The sequence below is a fragment of the Opisthocomus hoazin genome, chromosome 5, assembly GCF_030867145.1.
Source record: "Opisthocomus hoazin isolate bOpiHoa1 chromosome 5, bOpiHoa1.hap1, whole genome shotgun sequence".
Lineage (NCBI taxonomy): Eukaryota > Metazoa > Chordata > Aves > Opisthocomiformes > Opisthocomidae > Opisthocomus > Opisthocomus hoazin.
Genome location: NC_134418.1, coordinates 12,672,138 through 12,692,313, shown reverse-complemented (window position 1 = coordinate 12,692,313; position 20,176 = coordinate 12,672,138). Strand labels below are relative to the sequence as shown.

At 38.6% G+C, this 20,176-nt stretch overlaps 2 protein-coding genes across 5 annotated transcripts in view; one reads left to right on the top strand and one right to left on the bottom strand.

Moving 5' to 3' along the window:
* The window catches only part of ACOX3 (acyl-CoA oxidase 3, pristanoyl), a 41,666-nt gene extending 41,547 nt beyond the window's left edge, over positions 1 to 119 (bottom strand). The window contains exon 1 of the mRNA XM_075420432.1: positions 11 to 119. The gene's annotated coding sequence lies outside the window, so the exon portion shown is untranslated. The remainder of the gene's footprint in view (positions 1 to 10) is intronic.
* Positions 80 to 19,385, top strand: TRMT44 (tRNA methyltransferase 44 homolog). 4 transcript variants are annotated; one of them, XM_075420434.1, is made up of 12 exons: positions 80 to 549; positions 2,597 to 2,714; positions 3,570 to 3,789; positions 5,064 to 5,132; positions 7,983 to 8,090; positions 9,463 to 9,534; positions 9,955 to 10,026; positions 12,763 to 12,869; positions 13,479 to 13,662; positions 14,364 to 14,754; positions 15,721 to 15,837; positions 18,277 to 19,385. In XM_075420434.1, exons 1-12 carry the CDS (start codon positions 120 to 122, stop codon positions 18,507 to 18,509), a joined length of 2,121 nt encoding a protein of 706 aa, XP_075276549.1. In that variant the 5' UTR covers positions 80 to 119; the 3' UTR covers positions 18,510 to 19,385. The 4 variants fall into 4 exon arrangements, with proteins under 4 accessions (XP_075276549.1, XP_075276551.1, XP_075276550.1 ...); XM_075420436.1 differs by lacking the exon at positions 9,463 to 9,534; XM_075420435.1 differs by lacking the exon at positions 9,955 to 10,026 and having other exon boundaries at positions 81 to 549; positions 18,277 to 19,384.
* The last annotated feature ends 791 nt before the right edge of the window (positions 19,386 to 20,176 follow it).

Sequence of the window (20,176 nt, the reverse complement as noted above, 5' to 3'; positions counted from 1 at the left end):
CGGCACCTACCTCCGGCCGCCGCCGAGCCCGCCTCAGGAACTGACGGGTGCAGCCTGCGACGCGCCCCGCCTCCTCCCCCTGCGCAGCGGCGGCGGTGCGGGACGGCGGCGGGCCGGCCATGGGGACGGCGGCGGTGCGGGACGGCAGCGGCGCGCTGCCCCGCGGCTTCTGGTCGGCGGCGCGGGTCTGGCTGGAGAAGCCGCAGGTGGCCAACAGGCGGCTGTGCGGCGCCGTCATCGAGGCGGAGGGGACGGTGCCGCTCGGGGAGGGCGGGGAAGCCTCTTCCCCCCCCGCCGCCGAGTGGGGAGGCGGGAGCGGCGGGGGGCGGGAGGGGCGAGCGGCGGCCGCCGGGGCCGCGGAGCTGGGCCGGCTCTGGAGGGAGGTGCTCGGCCAGCTGCCGGCGGGGCGCGGGTCTCTGCCGCCGCCCCTCAGGCCCTGGGCCGGGCCGGGCCGCCGCGCCGAGCTGCGCGCCGTGCTGAGGACGCTGCTGCCCCGGGGGCGGCCCGGCGGCCCGCCCGCCCCGCCGACGAGGGAGCTGGCGGTCCAAGGTGAGCGGGAGCCCGGCCGCGGCGCGAAAGCTTTTTTCTGGGTTTGTGGGAGTGCGGGTAGATTTCTGTCTTCACCACGCCCTTAGATTTTACCCTCGTCTGTGTTATTTTTGTGCTAGGAGGTTTCAGCAGGTGAAAATTACAGATTACAGAGGTGAAACACCTGCGGGGCTCTGGTTGAAGCAACCCCGCTCGCGCCTGAGGGAAGCGTGGTGGGGCGAGGAGCTAACGCGTGAGGCGCTGCGGAGGCCGGGCCCCCGCTCCCGAGGAAGGGGTGCGGGAAGGGCCTCACCTCTCCCTTTCCCTTGGAAAGAAAAGGCAGGAGGGGCTGTCACCGTGCCCGCTGCGGTTCCTGAGTCAGCCGCCCACTCAGAAGTGCTGCTCGTAGCGCAGGCTTCATTACGGGCTTGTAAGGAGTGACAGAAGCCTTTGAAGATGCGGGGTTTGTGGAAAAAAAGGAGGCAGCTGTGCCCCCGGCCTGGCCGAGCTGAAGTGTTTGTGTCGACTTTCTTATTACGGTTTCGTATTGCTGAAAAATGAAGCTCGACTTGGGGTTTGGTTTTATTTCTTTTTTAACATTGTATGTGGTAGTACACTGCAGTAAATCCTACTAATATAAATAAAGTTACATAGAGTAGAGGTTGGCACCGTTTTAAGATAAATTTTGGAAAGAGCGTTGATGTGGATTAAATTCTAATAGTGACATTTTGAAAAGAATCAGAATTCCGGAAACAATTAAATTTACAATTCAAAAAGACCTATAGTCATTTATGGGAGACAGCTAACTTAGGATGCTTGTGGCCTACAATTCTTACTGTGATGCCTTCAAAAAATACCTTGTATGTTTCAGTTTTATGATTTTTTTTTTTCTTTTGGTGTTAAGAGAAGATGTTCCTGAACAACATCTGGAGAGCCTTTCTGTTAAAAAAAAAAAAAAAAAGCCTAGGAGAACATTTTTTAGTGTGTGTAAAATAAAGTAAAGGGGTTGGCTCAGAATGGGCCAAGATAGCAAGACTGGATGTTTGCTCTGTTGCTAATTGTTCTTTCCTGTCTGACTCAGGAAATTTTGGAGTCCATTGAAATTTGATTACTTAGTCAATAAAGCATTCTCAGTTTGAAGATTTGTAGTTGTCAGAATGTTTGTTTTGATGGTAACTGAAAAAAAATGAGAACTCAATAAGTTATTCTGAAGAAATTGCCCTGGGTAAACAATAACTAAAAACATTTTTGCAACTGGTTTAGAAAGTAATAATGCATGCATATCATATGCCATAAGGAATATAGTATGGAGTCACTTTATAGGAAGGCTATAGGGAATAAATTAAGAAATTAAGATTAAAAAAAAAGTCAGTAGCATGTGAGTACTAGGCTGTATCATGCAATTCTTCATCTAGAAACAGATCTTCTCAGGTAGTCTCCCTTCAGAGTTATGACATGCTAATTTAGGGATAGATAATGTGTATTTCCACAGTGCTTAGTCCAGGAAATCTAACTGGGAAAGCTGCATGACGCCAAAACGGAAGTGTAGCTGTGCTTAATTACAATCACACAATAGATCCTGTATTAGAACATGGCAAAAGTGATAGATACTAATAATATTACTATTTTTTAATATTGCACTGATTGTTTATCTCGTACTGGGGTGATATGTAAGTGTCGGTTAATTTGGAATGTGCTTCCCAGGACTCTGGATTTGCTGTGGGGTAGGGGAAAGCAGCAGTATTGTGCTAGAAAAATCTCACTGTCTAGCTTTTACTTTATTGAAATAGGTTTAAAGAAAATGAATAATCTTACTGGTCAGCCTTAGGTGTTTTGGAAACATCATGCAGCAGAATGCTATTTAAGAGTTCAGACAGTTCAGTAGTTTCAGATGTCAGGCACACTGGGAAGCGGATCTATTCTTAGCATTGTGGTTCTTCCTGTATTGTCCTAGATACTGCCTCACTAGTTTGCACTTAACATAGTAAGGATGCAGAAGTTTGTTTTGGTGCAGACCATGCTGGTTAGCACAATAGAATAATATATCACTCTTCACATGTCTTTTCAGATGTTTACAACGGAACTGTGACCTTTCTGCCTTTGGAGGAGAACACTAAAGGAGAATGCTGGATTAAAAAGTGCAATATTTATCAAATTCAACTTACACACATAAAAGATGAGGAATGGTAAGTACTGGGAGTAAGAGAGGAAGCAAACCTCGAGTTATCACAAGGATCACACCATGTTTTAGTGTTGGTGTCTACGTGATTTGCTTTGCATACTTTCCTGCTTGATTAGTAATGACAGTAGTGGTGTGGTCTTTAGTGCACAGCGTTCAGTTAAAAATGAAACATCTACCACACCCAAATCAATACAAAACAAATCTATTTAATCTTTGAATGTATGCATTGACTGTACATACATGTGTGTGGTCTGGAAAAAGTATGTGTATTCTGATGATGGGGAACTAGCCATGCCTGTGAGAGAGGTCAGGTTCTGTAGGTCTTAGGTTGAGGGTCAAATTGGAATTGCTGTTTGCAACCTACTGAGCTTCAGTCATTGAGATGTAGACCATTGTAGCTTGGTTTTAGCATCTGAGGGCATAGCTCTAATGAAACCTAAATACAGATAGAGATAACTAAATGTACCAGTGCCTGAATTTTCCCATAGTTTTCGTGAATTCCATGAATTCACTTTTGCTGGTGTGTGTTTGGATATCTTGCTAAATCAGTTTGTTCATTGTATGCGAGTCCCCAGTCATTGTGTTAAATGTAGCATGGACTCTCATATGCAGTGTTTGAATTGGCAGATAATGAGCTGTCTAACAAAATTCAGGGGAGACTGTTCCATTATTCAGTAACTTCACTGTTTTATTTTGCTTTTGCTTTTACCTATTGCATCTTTGCTTATTCTCCAGTCTGCTTTTATACTTCTGTTTGATCAGCTGATTTTCTTTGTTTAATCATTGTTTTCTCTTTTTGAGGTAGCTGAAATAAAGAAATACACTGTATTTACACAAAGTTTTTATTTTATTTTTGAAGGTCGGTGTCTCTTGTAGCTCCATTTCCAGAAGATTGGTTTTCAGATGGAATGGGATACCCCAAACTAGCATGGCTTGGGAATGAACTTTTGTTCAAACTGGCTAAATGGTCTGTAGAGGAAAAGCCCAGTTCGTTTAAAAGTACACTGTCGCTCATTTCTGTAGCAAAATATAGCAAAGTTTATCAAGATCTTAAAGGAAAATACAAAGAGATGGTAAAGGTAAGTTTAGAAATAAATACAATAATAATATGCTTTCCTATATTCTGTTGTTGTTGTTTGTTTAGTAAAACTGCTTCATTCACTAAATTCTTTTTTTAATAAAAGAAGCAATTTAATTGAAATGTATGTTTTGTGGTTTCATGTCTTGGCATTTTTTTCTGTGTATATATTGGGGGAAAAAGGTTTAGTATTTGGAAGAACTGAAGTGGAAAAGCAAGATTTGGAGCCAAATTCAAGCTAAATATCTGGGGGAGTTAGGTATTTTCTAGAATTTTTCCCTTCAGATAAGAAGTAAGCAGTAAGTCAGTGGATGTAAGTAAGAAGTCATCCACACTAGAAGGCATAAATAAAGCACCTCCTTCTCCAAAACTTGGACGAGTCTGGAAACAGCACTGGTTAGCAAGTAGATTAAATTTCCTGTTACTCTTCTTAAATTTGGATGCTATATTAATAGGTGTTTGAGTTAGAGGAGCAATCTTGTTATACTGTTTTATCTTGGGGATCCTGAAAAATGACAGTGATCATCTCAAGTGCTGTATGAAATAATATCTATATCCTTATACACCAGACTCTAGCTACAAGCAAAAAAAAATGGTAAATGATTTTGTAATGCATTTTACATTGTGAAAATGTTGGAAGGTTTTACTGTTGATATTTTTGTGCTAGTAGAAAGATACATATGAGAGGAGAATTGGACTTGTGGGTAAGGTGATGGGTTCGTTCTTTAGCTCTGCAGTAGACTTAGTGTAGTGTGGAGCATTTTAATCTTTGTTTCAATTCCTCACTTATAAAACAGGGATAATACTTCTACTTTCTGTCTTCCTGTCTCCAATTTTGATTCTTCATGTTCTGTTGTGCCAGGATAATTCTATGATTGTTACACTGTGAAAATAAATTTACAAATGCTAATGTTATCAGTGTTGCACATAACAGGAAGGATATAAGTATTTTTTTCTTCTGAGAGAGTAAATAAAAGGATGCATGCTCTATTACAGAACAGACGCAGCAGTTGATCTGTTGTGGGCTGCACATATGGAGCCATAATATTCTTGGAAACTTCATTGAATGACAGCAGACATTCTTTATGCCATTATTCTGTTGGGTGGCTCACAAAATCAAACAGTCTTTAAACACAAAAAATGTAAATAATAAGGTTAAAATGCAGAATTGGTGAAGTGCAGAAACCTGTTGAAGTAGATGAGTATCTAGATCGCTCTGAGTGCTTCTATTTCAGATAGTGCAGGAAATAATTTTTCTCTATTTTTTTCCTGAAGGTGTGGCCTGAAGTGACAGATCCTGAGAAATTTGTTTATGAAGATGTTGCCATTGCCACTTACTTGCTGGTAAGGAACTACTTGGCCTAATGTTCTATAAGGTTCTATTTCCTCATAACCTCTCTAAAGAAAACCAGTATTTTGATTTGATAATTACTGCATTCTGTAAAATAGAATGACCTGAAGTTATTACAGGCATCAAGGCAAAAGGAAGGGGGTAGGAGAAAGGATGTGGATTTGGGTTTTCTGTATTTTCGGTGTTTTGGGTTTTTTGTTGGTTTTTTTTTTTTGCTTTTGCTGTCATATAAGCAGAGACACAAAGTTCCTCTTACAATGTTTTCAGGCATAATGTAAACTGAAAGCGGAATTCGTGTCTATAACTGTTCAAGTTGTGTTCGTCTTCTGATCTTCTTTGGTAGTAATCTCAACAGCGTTTCAGGGATTTACATATAAGAAGCAATTACAGAAGCTAGGCATTTTTTAACAAAATTGGGAAAAAAAATTGGATGTGACAAAGGAGAGTAATATCAGTTGGTTTGTTTTTTATACTGCCCTATACCACAAAAGTCAGCACAATAACAATGAAAATTAAGTTTAGAGGTATGCTAAAACTTCCTTGTGAAGACAGGATAAAGATTTGTGGTGCTCTGTCACAGGAAGTTTGTGACCTATACGGAGACGATATATTTTTTTTTTTTTAAATGATAAAGCAAAAAGCACTGATGTAGCAGAAAAATAGTGATTAGACAGACTGATTTGGACATGAGAAGCTATTGTTTTATACGTATTTCTACGACTTGTTAATTTTATGCTAAAGGTTTTTCACTGCTTTGCCTTTCCCTGATAAACGTTTGGCTCGGATTCCATCTTCAAATGCAATAAAGCCAACTGCAGATGCTAGAAAAGCAGATAAATACTTGGTGCAGTTTTCCAAGGCATCTACTTATTTAAGAATCTATGAAAATTCTGCCACCTGCAGTCACTAGGAGTTTCGGGTTTTTAAACAGCATCAAAATTATGTAGGCACATCAGTATTTTTTGACTGCTACCCAGAGTGCAGTTAAGAGCATGTCTGCCTTGAAGTATAATGGAGATAACTCTCTTATCTAAGTCAGTAACTGTAAATAAGTCAGCTCATTTACACAACTCGTTGAGGACTAATTTATTTTGATAATTGACTGTTTAAACTTAGAACCCCAATTTCTTTTCCTGAGTGGTATTTTTAAATTGTCTGAGGAAGTCTGACTGACCTAGGCTACTCTCAAAATCTTGTCACATTGGTGTGACAGAACTTCTTATATGAGAGAAATGATCAAGATGAAGTAGCCAGGTAGTTGGAATAGATAATCGTTGTAGGTCCCTTCTAACTGAACTATTCTATTCTATGATACTGGCTTGTGGAAGGAGCTACAGAATGGACTTATCTTTCACCATTTTTACCACCAGGATACTATTGTATGTTGATAATTGGTTCCTGTATGTTGGGAATTATGATAGTTGTACCCACAGGAAAATTCTGTAATGACACTCCTGAAAATGTTTTGCAAATTTTTATGCACGTGAGTGTTTGTTTACAGTGATAATGTGTTTTAGGTGACATAGCAGTAATTTTCAAAAAATTACTTAGAGCATCTAATAACTGGCTTATATAAATGGAAGCTTAAAGCATGGTACTGATAACCTAACCTCCTTGCAAAATTTTCATATATCTATATGATGGTATATAATAACTCATTATTTAGAAATATGTTAAATGGGTGGTTAAGATAAGGCAGGTCCAGTGTTAAATTTTTATAGATTTACAGCATCTAGATTGATATGATGGGAGGAAGGGGCATCTGACCTCATTTTACTCCGCAGTTAAGGTCACCTACTGTCTAGGCACATGCCTGAAGAAGTAGCTATTCAGTTTGCAAACTCAGCAGGGGATGGAGGATAGGTGTGATCTGTGTAGGAGGTGATTAGGGATTTCTGGAATACAGTCTGGAGTGCAAAAGTGCAGTGATTAGTACATTTAAAAATGTAAACACAGCGTGATAATCTCATGGATTATCTGCAGCTTCTTTCCCTCTAGCAAAACTGGCAAACTAACAAGCAGCAATATTGAAAATACTAATTTTCATGGTTAAATACTCTTGATTTTTGTTAGTCAGATTGGTATATGTGTGCTCTGTAGCTTCTCATTGAAGGAAAAAGAGTTTGACAGTGATAGAGAGAGACTAATCCATGCCCTGCAGTCAAACATCTAATTATGAATTACATAACTGTGTAGAAGTAACTACTTACATACAGAACAGGGACTAGAATTGGGCTAAATCCCTGTGGTGAATGTAAAATTTGGGGCAGCTGACTGTTGTTAGGTAAGCTACACTTCGTTCAGTAGAAAGTGATGGTACATGTACCAGTATGTAGCCAACTGATCTCAAAGAATATTTTATTTCATATTTTCAGCTCTACCACCGATTCTTTTTTTAATACAGTGAATATAAATGCTTCTGTGGTGTTACTTGCAGAGACACTTTAAGTTTACTTGCTACTTCCCTTGCTTTCTCTGTTCATCTCTTGCACCCTTTGTTTTAGCAGCTTATTTTACATTTATGTTCACTCTAGCCCAGGGTTGTATAGTCCTGATTAATTTCAACTTCCAGTGACTCAGAAGGGAGTGGAGGATGGGCTTGGCCATTAGAAAATGGTTAATATTTTGCAGAATAATTCCTGCCCCTCTCCATAAACAGTTTTAGTGTTTTCTGGGTTGTTTTTTTCTCCTCTAAAGTTTTTTTCTCTGTAAGTACAAGGGATGTCTTCTGTCACATCTGCATTCTCTCCCAGCTTTTTCCTTTCATTTCTAATAAACTTTGCTGCTTCCTTGCAGGGAAATGTGAGAGCAGAAGTCTAAAATGTTTTCTTTTCTTGTCTTAGATTCTTTGGGAAGAAGAGAGAAAGGAAAAAGGGTTGATCAAGAAACAGTCATTTGTAGACCTTGGATGTGGAAATGGTCTACTGGTTCATATTCTGAACAATGAAGGGGTAAATACAGTGCTTTTTAAAATAATAATTAAAAGATATAGATAGTCAATGTTCTTGTTATGCTTTCCTTTTATCTTAGAAACTTTTCACTTATTTTTATTAGTGCAATTAATTTCAATTCAGGGCTGTTTTTTTGAGGTAAGAAACTAAGAGGGAAAAGAAAAAGTAGTGGTGTAATTTAGTTATGCTGTCAACAAAGCAAAAAGGAATACAGAATCTTAACATAGATATTCTCTCTCACAAAAGTCTTTAAATAAGATGTCTTTCATGAACTTAATTTTATCGAAGTTGAATTCTGCTTGTCATGTCCTGAAATTTTTTTTTCCCTTTTCTTTAAAAACAACCCTAGCATTTATTAATTGTGAAAAAGCCTAATAACATGCTTTTGTGAGTGAAAATGTGGCAACATCAAAATTCAGTTTCTTGAGGCGTAGTTTCTGAAACAACAGCAAAAAAGGGTCAGTGAGATTGAACAAAACCCAGTGAAGTTTGGGCTGTCTGTTTCAGAAAATTGTATTTTCCCGTTTTGCAAGAACGTCGTAAAATTTGTAGAGTAAATAACTATCTCCTGTTAGATTAATAGTTGTCATGTGGGGAGAAAAATGTCCCAAGTTCTCCTAACACAAGCTTTGTGTGGCCAGAAAAAGTTCATCTAATACAAGATGCTATTTTCCCTGTAGATATTTCTTTTCGTGCATCAGTTGGTCATCACCAGTGTAGCACTGACAGCCATTGTTGACTATCAAAAAATCAAATGTGTGAGAGTTTTATGAGACTTTTGTAGTAATTGATTTTGGTTAGTTCTGCGCAGGATTCTGGAAGTTCAGATACTATTACTTATGCGTTCTTTATTTCTTGCTTTAGTTTCCAGTCCTATTTCCTCTGTCCATCAGTTCAGACAGGGAGAAGTGTGTTTGGACTCCCAACAACCTAACTCACCTCAGTAGTGGAAAGGTGGTTCTCCCAGCAGGGACTGCTTAGAATAGCATGCACTCTTCCGTGAGCCCTGTGGGTTGTACAGTAATACTTGTCTTATAAAAGGTTTTGATATTTTAAAAACAAACGAAAAGCAATACTCTGCTTTTACTTTCATAGAGATGCAAGAGCGGTCTCAATAGTTGTGCCCAGGTAAAGTTTCAAACCAGATATATACTTAATATTTGTAGTCTTGCCCTTCATATTTAGAAGGGAAAAAAAGGTTTGAAAGTATTCAGCTTCTGCCTGAAATAGTGAAGCTGTGTTTCATTATGTGTCTAAATTTTAGTGTGAATGAAATAATCCATGTTAATACATACATTTAGTGAGCCTGTTTGACAACTTTTGCTTAAAGTAGTACTTAAAAATGATACATTTTATTGTTCAAATATTTCAGCATTCAGGTAGAGGAATTGATGTGAGGAGAAGAAAAATATGGGACATGTATGGACCAGAAACTCATTTAGAGGTATTATGCAAATGTATGTCGATCTTACTGATTCATAACTTGATTCATTTGTTCATTGCTTCAGGTTGCATTGATGCAAATGTAATCAAACATACCAGGTTACAGACAGTTGTCTGAAGTGATCTGTGGGTTTGGTATGATGCCACCCATACGTCTTGCAGGACTATAAAGTGAGTTGTAAAGGGGATTATTAGAGTAGCGCTGTATCGTACCCTTGCATATATTCGCAACTTACTTATTTTTCAGCTGAGAAGACTAGTGTGATTTCCTACTGCATGTACAGACATGCACACCATGAAACAATCTCTGATTTTACTGGAAGATCAATATTAAGCAGCTTTGCACCACTGTACCTCGTAAAAGATATCAGTATCCAAAGTTGTGAGTAGTTTAGTCTTGAAAGTGATTCTGACCTTCTAGTGCTGTGTGCTGTTTTGGGGACAAAACTGTTGGACCTCAAAGGAGCCAATCCTCTGCTGTACTGACCTAGTGGTAAGTAATTGCAATAGTAGCCATCAAAAAAAAAAAAAGAGTCTGAAAGAGGGATTAGATTTCAAGTTCTGCATTGGCATTTTTATGAGAACAGGAACAATCTGAGCACAGGAGCTTTCACTTTAACTCCAGCTGTCCTTGGTCTTGTCCTTGATACTTGTTGAAATGTGGTACTGAGGAACAGTTGTCCTTTAGAAACGAGGTGTTTCTGGTTCTTGTTCTCTACACTCCTAAAATTTCTCACTCCATTCTCTCAAACATTGTCAGCTTCCAATACATTAAAAGAATTTTCTTCCTGTAGTTATTCTCTAGTAGTTTTGTTTAAAAATTAAGTCAACATATCTTTGAATGCTAACAATTTATACTAAATAAATAAAGGAGCAGCAGTTTTCACAGATGGAAGGTGGAGCTTTCAGTCTTCTCTTTGCCACCCTGCCGTTTTGGGTACAGATTGCCAAAACTGCCAGATTCCTTTGCTGCAGTCTGCAACCAGATCTTACTGAAAAGCTTCAAGAAACAATCCAAAACATCAAGCTGTGCTCCTTTATTCCTGTTGTACTATATTAAGTCAGTTGTGATCATACAAAATAGCATCATCTCTTTCATGCTATGTATTCCTTTTTCTGCTCCTGTTTCTGTATTGTGGGAATCTTTGAGTTTGTACATTCGTTTCATATTAAGCTCTGGCTGTTTACAGTTTCTCAGATTTCTTGATTCAAAGGAAAACTTCTGAGCATCAGCTGTCCCTCTCTGCAGCATGAGGGAACAAAGTAGAAAAGGATGGAATTTGTTTGTCTGGTTTAAAAGAAAAAAAAAACCCAGAATTAACGAAGAACACTTGAAAAGCTAGACAGAAATAATAAAAATATCCAAAATATGCATATAAGGAAAGCATTGATTTATGTGGGAAGGAGCTGTATAACGAACAGAAAGGGTGAAATGATTCTGCAAGGCTCCTGTAGCCACAGGAGCCACAGAAGGAGAAAGCACCTGCTTACAGCCTTTTGTTACCCTGGAAGCTAATTGTTTTGATCTTTACTTAAAGCATGAGTTGCAGGATGGATATTGCCATCTGTGACATGCAGTGCCAATACTAACAATATAAATGAATGTAACAGGTGGCACTCTGTATTGCCAAACTGCTGTCAGACATGATGAATACAAATTTTGATTGTGGGTGACTGTCAAAATGTGGAGTATGGCACTGGTAATTCATGTGATGCCTAAATGAAATGATCGAAACTGAAACATAATGTAGGAGTAACTTGTTTAATCAACCATAAGCAAATACTTATCAAACACTTGGTTTAACATCTACTTACCTGCCAAAAAGGATTTTGTTACATATATTATCTGGAAATGTATATACATAACTAAAAATGGTCAGAGACAGAGTACTTAAAGTGAACAATAATATACCATACTGATACCTAAAATACCTAACAGAGTGCTTTCTGAAAAGGGCAGTTGGAATGTAATAGAGGTAGCCTGAGATTTCTGAAATTCCATGTTATGTGTTGGTGTTTTTTAAAATTCCTATACAGGTACTATTTTGCATGTGAATTTTGACCTCAAAACATGCATTTTGTATGTAAAATGAGAGTATGGACATACTTTTCAGGGCTTTTCGTAAAGGTCTGTAGAGATTCAAGTTTAGAACTTTTTTCAAATCTGCCCAATAATTATTTGAGATACATGCACATTTTTAGAGAAGAGTATGTACTTCCGTAGTATCCACATCTTTAAGTAGTTTCTTTGCTGAACTTACAGGGAGGAAAATGTGTGTGTGAGAAAAACAAACATTAAAGGCACTCAAGAATTTTTACAAGTTCAAGAATGAAGAATTCATCGTGTTTGGTGGTTGGTTTTGGTTTTTGGGTTTTTCTTTGGCTTCTTGTTTTTTTAAGAGTATCAGGATAGGGTATTCTTGAGCCTAGTAACTATTCTGTGAGTCAGTACTGTGGTGGGAAGACTTCTGTGCTGATGTCTTCTCAATCCATATATATTGAATTTCCACAAGGCAAAATGCTATTCTGAAGGCCAGTGAAAAGAAGCCTTCTTTCTCTAACTATTTTTTTTCTAATTTTTGCTCCTGATTTTCCGTGTATCGTAAAGTAGTCATGACACAACTTGGAAGGTGATGGAATGGCGACATAGCCGAGAGAGAGCATGTTAGGCTGGGTTAGGTTTATTATATGTGAATAATAAAGTGTGCAGAGTGGTGTTCTGTATATTAGAATTTCATCTGGGAAGAGTCTGTGAAAGAAGAGAAAGCAGCAGTGAAGCCGTGTTCTGATTAATTGTTGTGTTAGTCCTAGGGCTCTGCACAGCAAATTTAGTGGCTTTCTGAAAAATTGAGTCCAGACATACGTGTGACAGAAGGAGAATGGCAAGAAATCATAATCCAATGGATGGTATTTGTTTACAGATATTTAGAGTGTAAGGTATCTTAACCAGAATTGTTATTCTACTCTTTGTCTGACCAATATTTTGTGGGTAGCTGTTGCTAAATTACTTCTTTGTAGCTGTAAAAAAACTGCTGCCTGGCAGAAACAGAGATTATGGAAACCATTGTTGGTGTCTGTGGTTCTGATTCACCTTGCATTTGTCAGCTTGTATGATTTTATGTTATTGCTTAGTGCTTTATTAACAAAGAAGATTCATTTAAAGAAACTTGTAATAAAAGTCTATGATTGGATGAACATTCACTTAACATATTGTTTGTTTTTTTTTTAGGAATCTACAATCATGCCAGGTGACAGTCATCTGTTTCCAGATACTGACTGGCTCATAGGAAACCATTCAGATGAATTAACGCCATGGATACCTGTAATTGCCGCTAGGTATTTTGTGGAGCGAGGGGAGTGGGAGGGAAGAAATTAAAAAAAAATAAAACATAATTACCCATGGGTGCTTGGTGAAAACTGTCACTTTTGCATCTACGCCTGCTGTCCTTGCAGGGCTTCCTGCTTTTGATGCCAATTGATTATTTTTACAAAATGTTTCTCTCCCTGTGGAGAAGCACTGATGTAGTACTTACTTTCCCATAGAATTCAGTACAGCATTTTGCTTTTGAGGTTCAAAAATAGAACTGATTTTTATTTTATATATGTGAATCTGTTGCTTGGGTTTTTTTAAAATAAAATTGCTCTTGGTTCTGCCTTGCCTTGAACCATTGTGCTCTTCACAACCAGCTGCAATAGCTTAATATCTAGAGATTTAGTCCTGCAAATGAAGTTGGCACAGTAATTTGCTATAGCAAATACTTTGTGAAACAGTATTTTTGATTATGCTAATAAATTTACTGAAAGAGGAACATATAAATATTATTTTATGAAGCTCTGTCACTTAATAAAAATTTCCATTAATGCTTGTTTCTGATGGGTTATTTGTTAAATTTGCGTGTTCTCTGCAATAACTTTGCATTCAGCAGTTTGTTATCCTTCTCGTAGGTCTTCCTATTCATGTTGCTACTTTGTGCTGCCATGTTGCTTCTTTGATTTCCATGGAAAATACAGCCGAAGCCAAAGCAAGAAAACTCAGTACAGAGAATATCTGGATTTTGTTGCTCAAGTGGGATTTGTATGCGGCTTTCATGTGGAAGAAGATTGCCTTAGAATTCCATCAACAAAAAGGGTAATTTTGGACTGTATAGGGTTTTTGGTTTTTGGTTTTTTTTTTTTAACTGCTAGCTGTCTGAAGCATATGGATGTTTGTTCATTAATATTGTCTGTTCATTATTATTGTTGTAAGATCAGACTATACTCCATTGCATTACTTGAAACAGTGTGCTCCGAATAGAGACTAAAAGTACTCATTGTTTTCTTGGGTCATCTTTTCTTAACGTTGTAAGTAGAGTCCTAAAGAAAAATGGAAGGTTTTATTGTTGTTTCTTATGTCACCCTATAGGATCAAAAACTTATAAAGCTCATTTTTAGCCTTAATTTTTCCAGCTGCCTATGTTGCTTATTTGTACTTTAATTTTGCTGGTTTTCATGTCCCGTGAAATTCGAAGTGAGACGTTTTCAGAGTAGGAAGAGGTGTCCAGCTTTAATTTTGTAAATAATCTGAGGGTCGGGACCAATCTTCTTTGTTCTCTGCCTGTATGGAGTGATGGATTATGGTTTGAATTTCGGATTATGATTACTGAATTTCTTCTGTGGCACCAATATTTGAAAACTAAAATTAAAAAATCCTCAGAATATAGTGAGCATTGAGTTTGAATGGATATCTCCTGTAAGTAGATTTAGAAGTCTGCAAAAGATGTGTGCAGGCTGGGGGACTGTGTGTAAGTATGGGACTGTGTAGAAAGTGATTTACTGTTTCTACTAAAATAGGTGTGCCTTATTGGAAAAAACAGGACCTATCCACCTACAGAATGTGCTCTGATTGACAAGCAGATAACACAGTATATTGGTAATCGTCAGACCTGCACTGTGGTCATGTGTGACAGAAGAGTTGGATCGAATCACACGGATCACTGTGGTGGTGTATGCAAAGAAGCAGGCTCAGAACTTCCTGAAAATGAGACTGAGACTGCTGGTACTATTTGGATTCCTGGATTTCAACCCAGAAAAAAAGTAGAACAAATGAGAAACTGTGCGTCCCTCCCTCGGGATTTTGTAGATGATGTGGTTCTCAGTGTGGCAAACTTGCTGTTAAATGCAGCCCCCCAAAAATCATGTTCTAATATGCATGATGGAAATACGAATACCTGGAATCAAGGAGGTGAGGTTGTCTTTCCTTTATGCCATCTTTTGCCTTTTCTGGCAGAGGTGGTCTTTTCCAGTGAATTGGCATGTTTGTAAATTTAGGAAGTGAAATAGATTTTAGGAAATATCAAGAACAGTACAGTAGCAATCAAAGGCTTCTTTTTTCCTGCTGTGTTTTTATTGCATACTGAGATGTAAATCAGACATGTAAGAAAAAATATTCTGTGGGGTAAGAAAAAATTTTCTGCAAGAAAAAATAGTGTGGGGCGCTTTTCCCCTGTACACTTAAATACTAGGACAGAATCAATTTTTATTAAAAAAAGCAAACCAAAACAAACCCAGAACTCATCCCCATTTACCAGAACAGAAGCCTCTGCATCTGTTTGGGGAGAATATTAAGCTTCTTTTTGGATAGTCACATCATAATTGGCTGTAATTCTGTAAGACTTCTGTAGAAAGTGCTTTGGAGTGCCATTTGATTACAACATGATTAGGAATTTTTGGTTTAGCCTTAAGAAGAAAAACAATATTAAGTTGCTGTTAATTTGGTAAGTGTTGAGTTAGTTCTTACAGCTATCATCTTTCCATTTTCCTTCATCCATTTTTATTATTCACTGTAGTCTGTCATACAGTACTGTTACAGGAGATGCTTTGAGTCATTCTCTCTTCTGTCCAGCTACAAGCATGTAAACAGTGCTTACCACAATGAGGGTTATATGCTACCGTACAAAAAGCAGGGAAAATAAGAAATGTGTCTTACTGTAGAAATTCTGACTTGAGTCCTATAGAATGAAAGCTGCTATTTTACAGACAACATACATATAAAATATATATCATGCATGATACTGGGAGTACAAGGTTGCTGCAGTGCTAGTAGATAATTTGTAAATTCTGCTTATAATCATTAATTCATATAAAAGTTAAATTTTCTTAGTATTTTATATGTATACATTTTTAATAGCTGCACCATTATTTATTGCAGAAAGCCTTTCATTGAAAGAAGTAGCAGAACACTTAAATAAAGAGACTTTAAAAAGACTAAAGAGTGAATATGGGGGCCTACAGACACTGCTCAAGAACAATCATCAAGTATTTGAAGGTAAAGAGGTTTTGTGTTTTGTTTTTCTTTAATTGTCTATTTTATTTCCTTTATAGGCAGTTAAACTCAACTGAAAGTTTACTGTGGTGGTGTGGGGTTTTTTACACAAAGGTATAGAAAGCAGTTAAAAGTGAATATTCTTTATGTGCCTGTTGCTCCAAGATCCTGTTAGTAAAGCTCTTTTAAATGAGACTGGTAAGGCGTCTATCAGCAAAGAGTTGTTCTAGACTGACTCTGTCTGAAAAGAGAACACCTTAGTTAAAGTGCATGATTTAATGCTGTTCTTTGACTTAAAGAATTTCAAGTTTTCTATAAAGTATTGATGAATTTGGGGCCATCAGTTGCAGAGCAATTTCACTTAAACATTTAACTGAGGCTTAGTCTGGCCTTACCAAGCCCCACAGCGTAAATGCCAACGCAAAATAAAACTAGTTTCCATAAGAATCTGTAACTGTGAGGTTTGGTGAGTTTACATAGCCTGTGGTAGCGTGGCAGGTCTGTGGCTGGCTGGGCTTGGTAGCTGGTTTTTGGTTTTTTTTCCTGTTGTAATGTGGTGGTTGTTTTGGGGTTTTGTTGTTTTTTTTTTTGTCAGTGTGGAGTTTCACAAAAGGAAGGTCTAGCTTTGCAGTAATGTGAAATCTGCAGGTTTTATCAGTAATTAAGGCTACTTCAGATTTGGAAGTATGTTAACTCCTTGTGTCCCAACAATTTACATCAACTGTAAAATGCTGATCGACTAATCCATGGCAGATCATGCCACGTATGCAACCTAGTTGCTGCCAGTGATTAACTTAGCCAAGTTTAGCATCCACTAAGGATTTCTGTACATTTGACAAGTACAAAATGTGAAACCATAATGAAATCCTTTTGAATTACCATCCATTGAATAGAGTTGGTCACACTGCATTCATTACATGTCTGAATTTGATTCCCTGTCGTTAAGGATAGGTGGAATAGATTTACAACTGTTACATGGAAGGAACGCTTTAATTTGGCATGGATGCTGTCTGCGCGTTACCTCTGAAGAAAGACTAGGATTAAGGCCAAATCTTTCTTGGTAATTTACATCACATGGGAAGTCCCTGGAGCTTCAGCTGAGATCACTTGATTCTTTCCTTCAGTAGCATGTCACCATAACAAGGGACTTTTACCAGTAAGCAGTCTGGAAGGACGTTGCTTATGGCAAAGAGGACAGAGAAGAACATGACTATAGCTCTTCTGTCATCTTTACTCAAATATTTGTGTTTTACAGACATGGAAAACCTATGGATGCCCCCACACACACAAAAAAAGAAGGGGCTTATAGTAACTGATCTGTGGCGGTTTCTTTTGATCAGGCATCTTGTCGAATACAGGACTGATTTTCTAGAAAAAAATACGCTTAATCATAAATAGCACTGTATCTGCTCATTTTTCTTTAAGCTTTGAGAGAGAATTTAAAACTCTGCTGAGCCCATTTCTGGATTGTCTTTGTATGAGTTCAGATCTATTTGTGCAGCACAAGGAAACCTGAAGGGATGAATTCATCCAAGCCTGAATGTGTGATATTAAGCTGTCTCTGGACTCATTACCTTTTGAATGGTGATTATTAGAATGCAGAATGGTATCAGTTAACTATGCCGAGCTACAACTGTGTGATACAGAAGGTATGATTGAAGAAGAATATGAAAATAGAGCATGGCAGCATAGAAGTGACGCATTCTTCCCTCCTCATTTTCACTGTTGTTTTTTGTCTACATTTTTTCTTTCTCTCTTAGTAGCTTCCTTTTATTCTGTTTTTTTACACATTTAAGGAGTTGGCAGAGGTTCACCAAGGTGTGTGTGCAGACTATGGTCCTAACACAGCAAATGAATTTTAAAAAGTGCCAAATCTTTATTAATCAATGATAGTGCACTGTTGATTCATATGAAGCATTAGACTTGTCATCTCTTTGGTGCAGTGCATTTTTGGGTCAGTGAACCTTTGTTAGCTGTGTAGAGAAAGTAGTAGAAGACTCTCGCTGGGTTTTTGCTGGTAATCACATTTTAAATGTGGAGTGATAAAGTTTTGAACATCAGAAGGATTACAGTTCTTGAAGTTCAGACTTCTTTGCCAGGACTTGCAATCTAAATTCAGAGGGCTTTAGTCTAAGTGATCCTAACTGCTATATTTAAAACAAACAAACCTCTACAAAGATGATACAAAGGTGTCTCAAACTATTCAGCATCACAGAAAAACATCTCAAAGGGAAATCAATCAATTCTTCTTTAGACCGTGTCTATATTACCTCGGTTTGTTGTGCACTTCTTTTTATTTCTGTACAAATGGCACATTTGCTTTTGCCTGAGTGATCCATTTGTAGAATATGTGTTTTATTCACAGGATGTCACTGTGCATTTTTTCCAGTACAGTTCCCATGGCTGTCTATTAAGAACTGCATTTTTGTTTTTAAATCTTAGTTCTAAATGGGAGAGTTCATATTCGTGACTGGAGAAAAGAGAAACCATCAAGGAAAACCGAACCTGAAGTGAAACGACGCCTTTCAGCTGAAGCGTTTAAAACACGTCTCTGTTGGTTTTTTGTTCATCATCCTGATGGTTGTTCTTTGCCTTCTGAATCTTGCCCATATGCTCATGGGACTGAGGAGCTAAGGCAGTCTCAGATTATTAAAAAGAAAAAACATATGCAATAATAAAATGCTGCTACTTATATTTAAGCTTGTGTACAGAACTGAATCTATGACTGAATTTGGGACTGCCTAGTGCATGAAGGTCTGTGCAATATGAAGGGGTTTTCCCCATTCCTATGCATCTTATTTTCCAGTTGGTTTACAAGTTCTCCTGTATTTTTAATTCTTTATTGTTTTTGTTAATGTGGAAGATGTATAGTAAAGTATGTATATACTTTAGGTTTTTGTCATGGCTTGTTTAACATGCGTTTATAGAAGTAGAAAAGTTTAAAAACTTAATTTCCTAGGACACTTCTCATGATCCTCGATCAGATCAAATGTACGTGATGCAGCATTTTCAAACCCTGAAAATGAGCTGGTTTGTTCCAAATTTTCCGAGAGGATTTATGGTTTCTTATAACTCACAGTGGCTCTAGTGAGTCGGAAATTGGAGACATTTCACTCTTTCCTGATATGACAGCTTCCTCTCCATGTTACTATGGAGTAATACTACATATTACACTTTCTAGTCCTCCTTTCCTTCCTTCCTTTTTGTACTGATTCAAAATGAATGTCAGTTTGAAGAATAACTTTCTGGGAAGTTATTATGGCAGTCTTCACATGTGGGTGTAGGTTTTTAGGCCTCTGTAGGCCATACTATGCTTTCCCTCTTTTTTTACAGTAAGGAGTAACAGCAGAAAACTTATTTAATAATATTGGAACAGTAGGGTTTCTGCTTATCAGTTAATAAAGGAATATTTTAGCACCTTGAGCAGGTTATTATTTTCTTTGGTACACTATTATTTTCTTTAAAAGGTTTAACTTAGCAGAAATCCTAATTATTTCTCAGTGACAGTCATAATTCATATCTGTCAACGGCAAACTGCTTGTAAAGTACAGTATCTGCTGTACAGGCTCTGAGACAAGGAATCGTGTTGGTTCTGGCCCAGCTTGCGTACTGATCGTGTGGAAACTCTGCTCTGATCTACCAAGACTAACTTTGGCCTCTTCAAGGAGCTACTGGGAGGAATCCCGTGGGCCAGGGCTCTCGAAGGCAGGGGGGTCCATGAGTGCTGGTCGCTCTTTAAACAACACTTCTTCCATGCACAGGAGCAATGCATCCCCCTGAGAAAGAAATCTAGCAAAGGAGGCAGGAGACCTGCATGGTTGAACAAGGAGCTTCTAGCGGAGATCAGGTGGAAGAGAAAGGTCCATGGAATGTGGAAAGAGGGACAGGCCACTTGGGAAGAGTACAGGAATGTGGTGAGAGCATGCAGGGATGCGATGAGGAAGGCCAAGGCCCACCTGGAATTGAAGCTGGCAAGGGATGTCAAAAACAACAAGAAGGGCTTCTTCAACTACATCAGCAGCCAAAGGAAGGCTAGGGACAATGTGGGGCCGCTGCTGAATGAGGCGGGTGTCCTGGTGACGGAGGATGCGGAGAAGGCAGAGCTACTTAATGCCTTCTTTGCTTCAGTCTTCAGTGCCAAGGCAGGCCCTCAGGAATTCCAGGCCCCGGAGGTAAGAGAACAAGCCTACAGAGAGGACGACTTTCCCTTGGTCAAGGAGCACTGTGTGAGGGATCGCTTAAGCAATCTGGACGCCCACAAATCCATGGGCCTGGATGGAATGCACCCACGAGTGCTGAGGGAGCTGGCGGATGTCATTGCTGAGCCACTCTCCATCCTCTG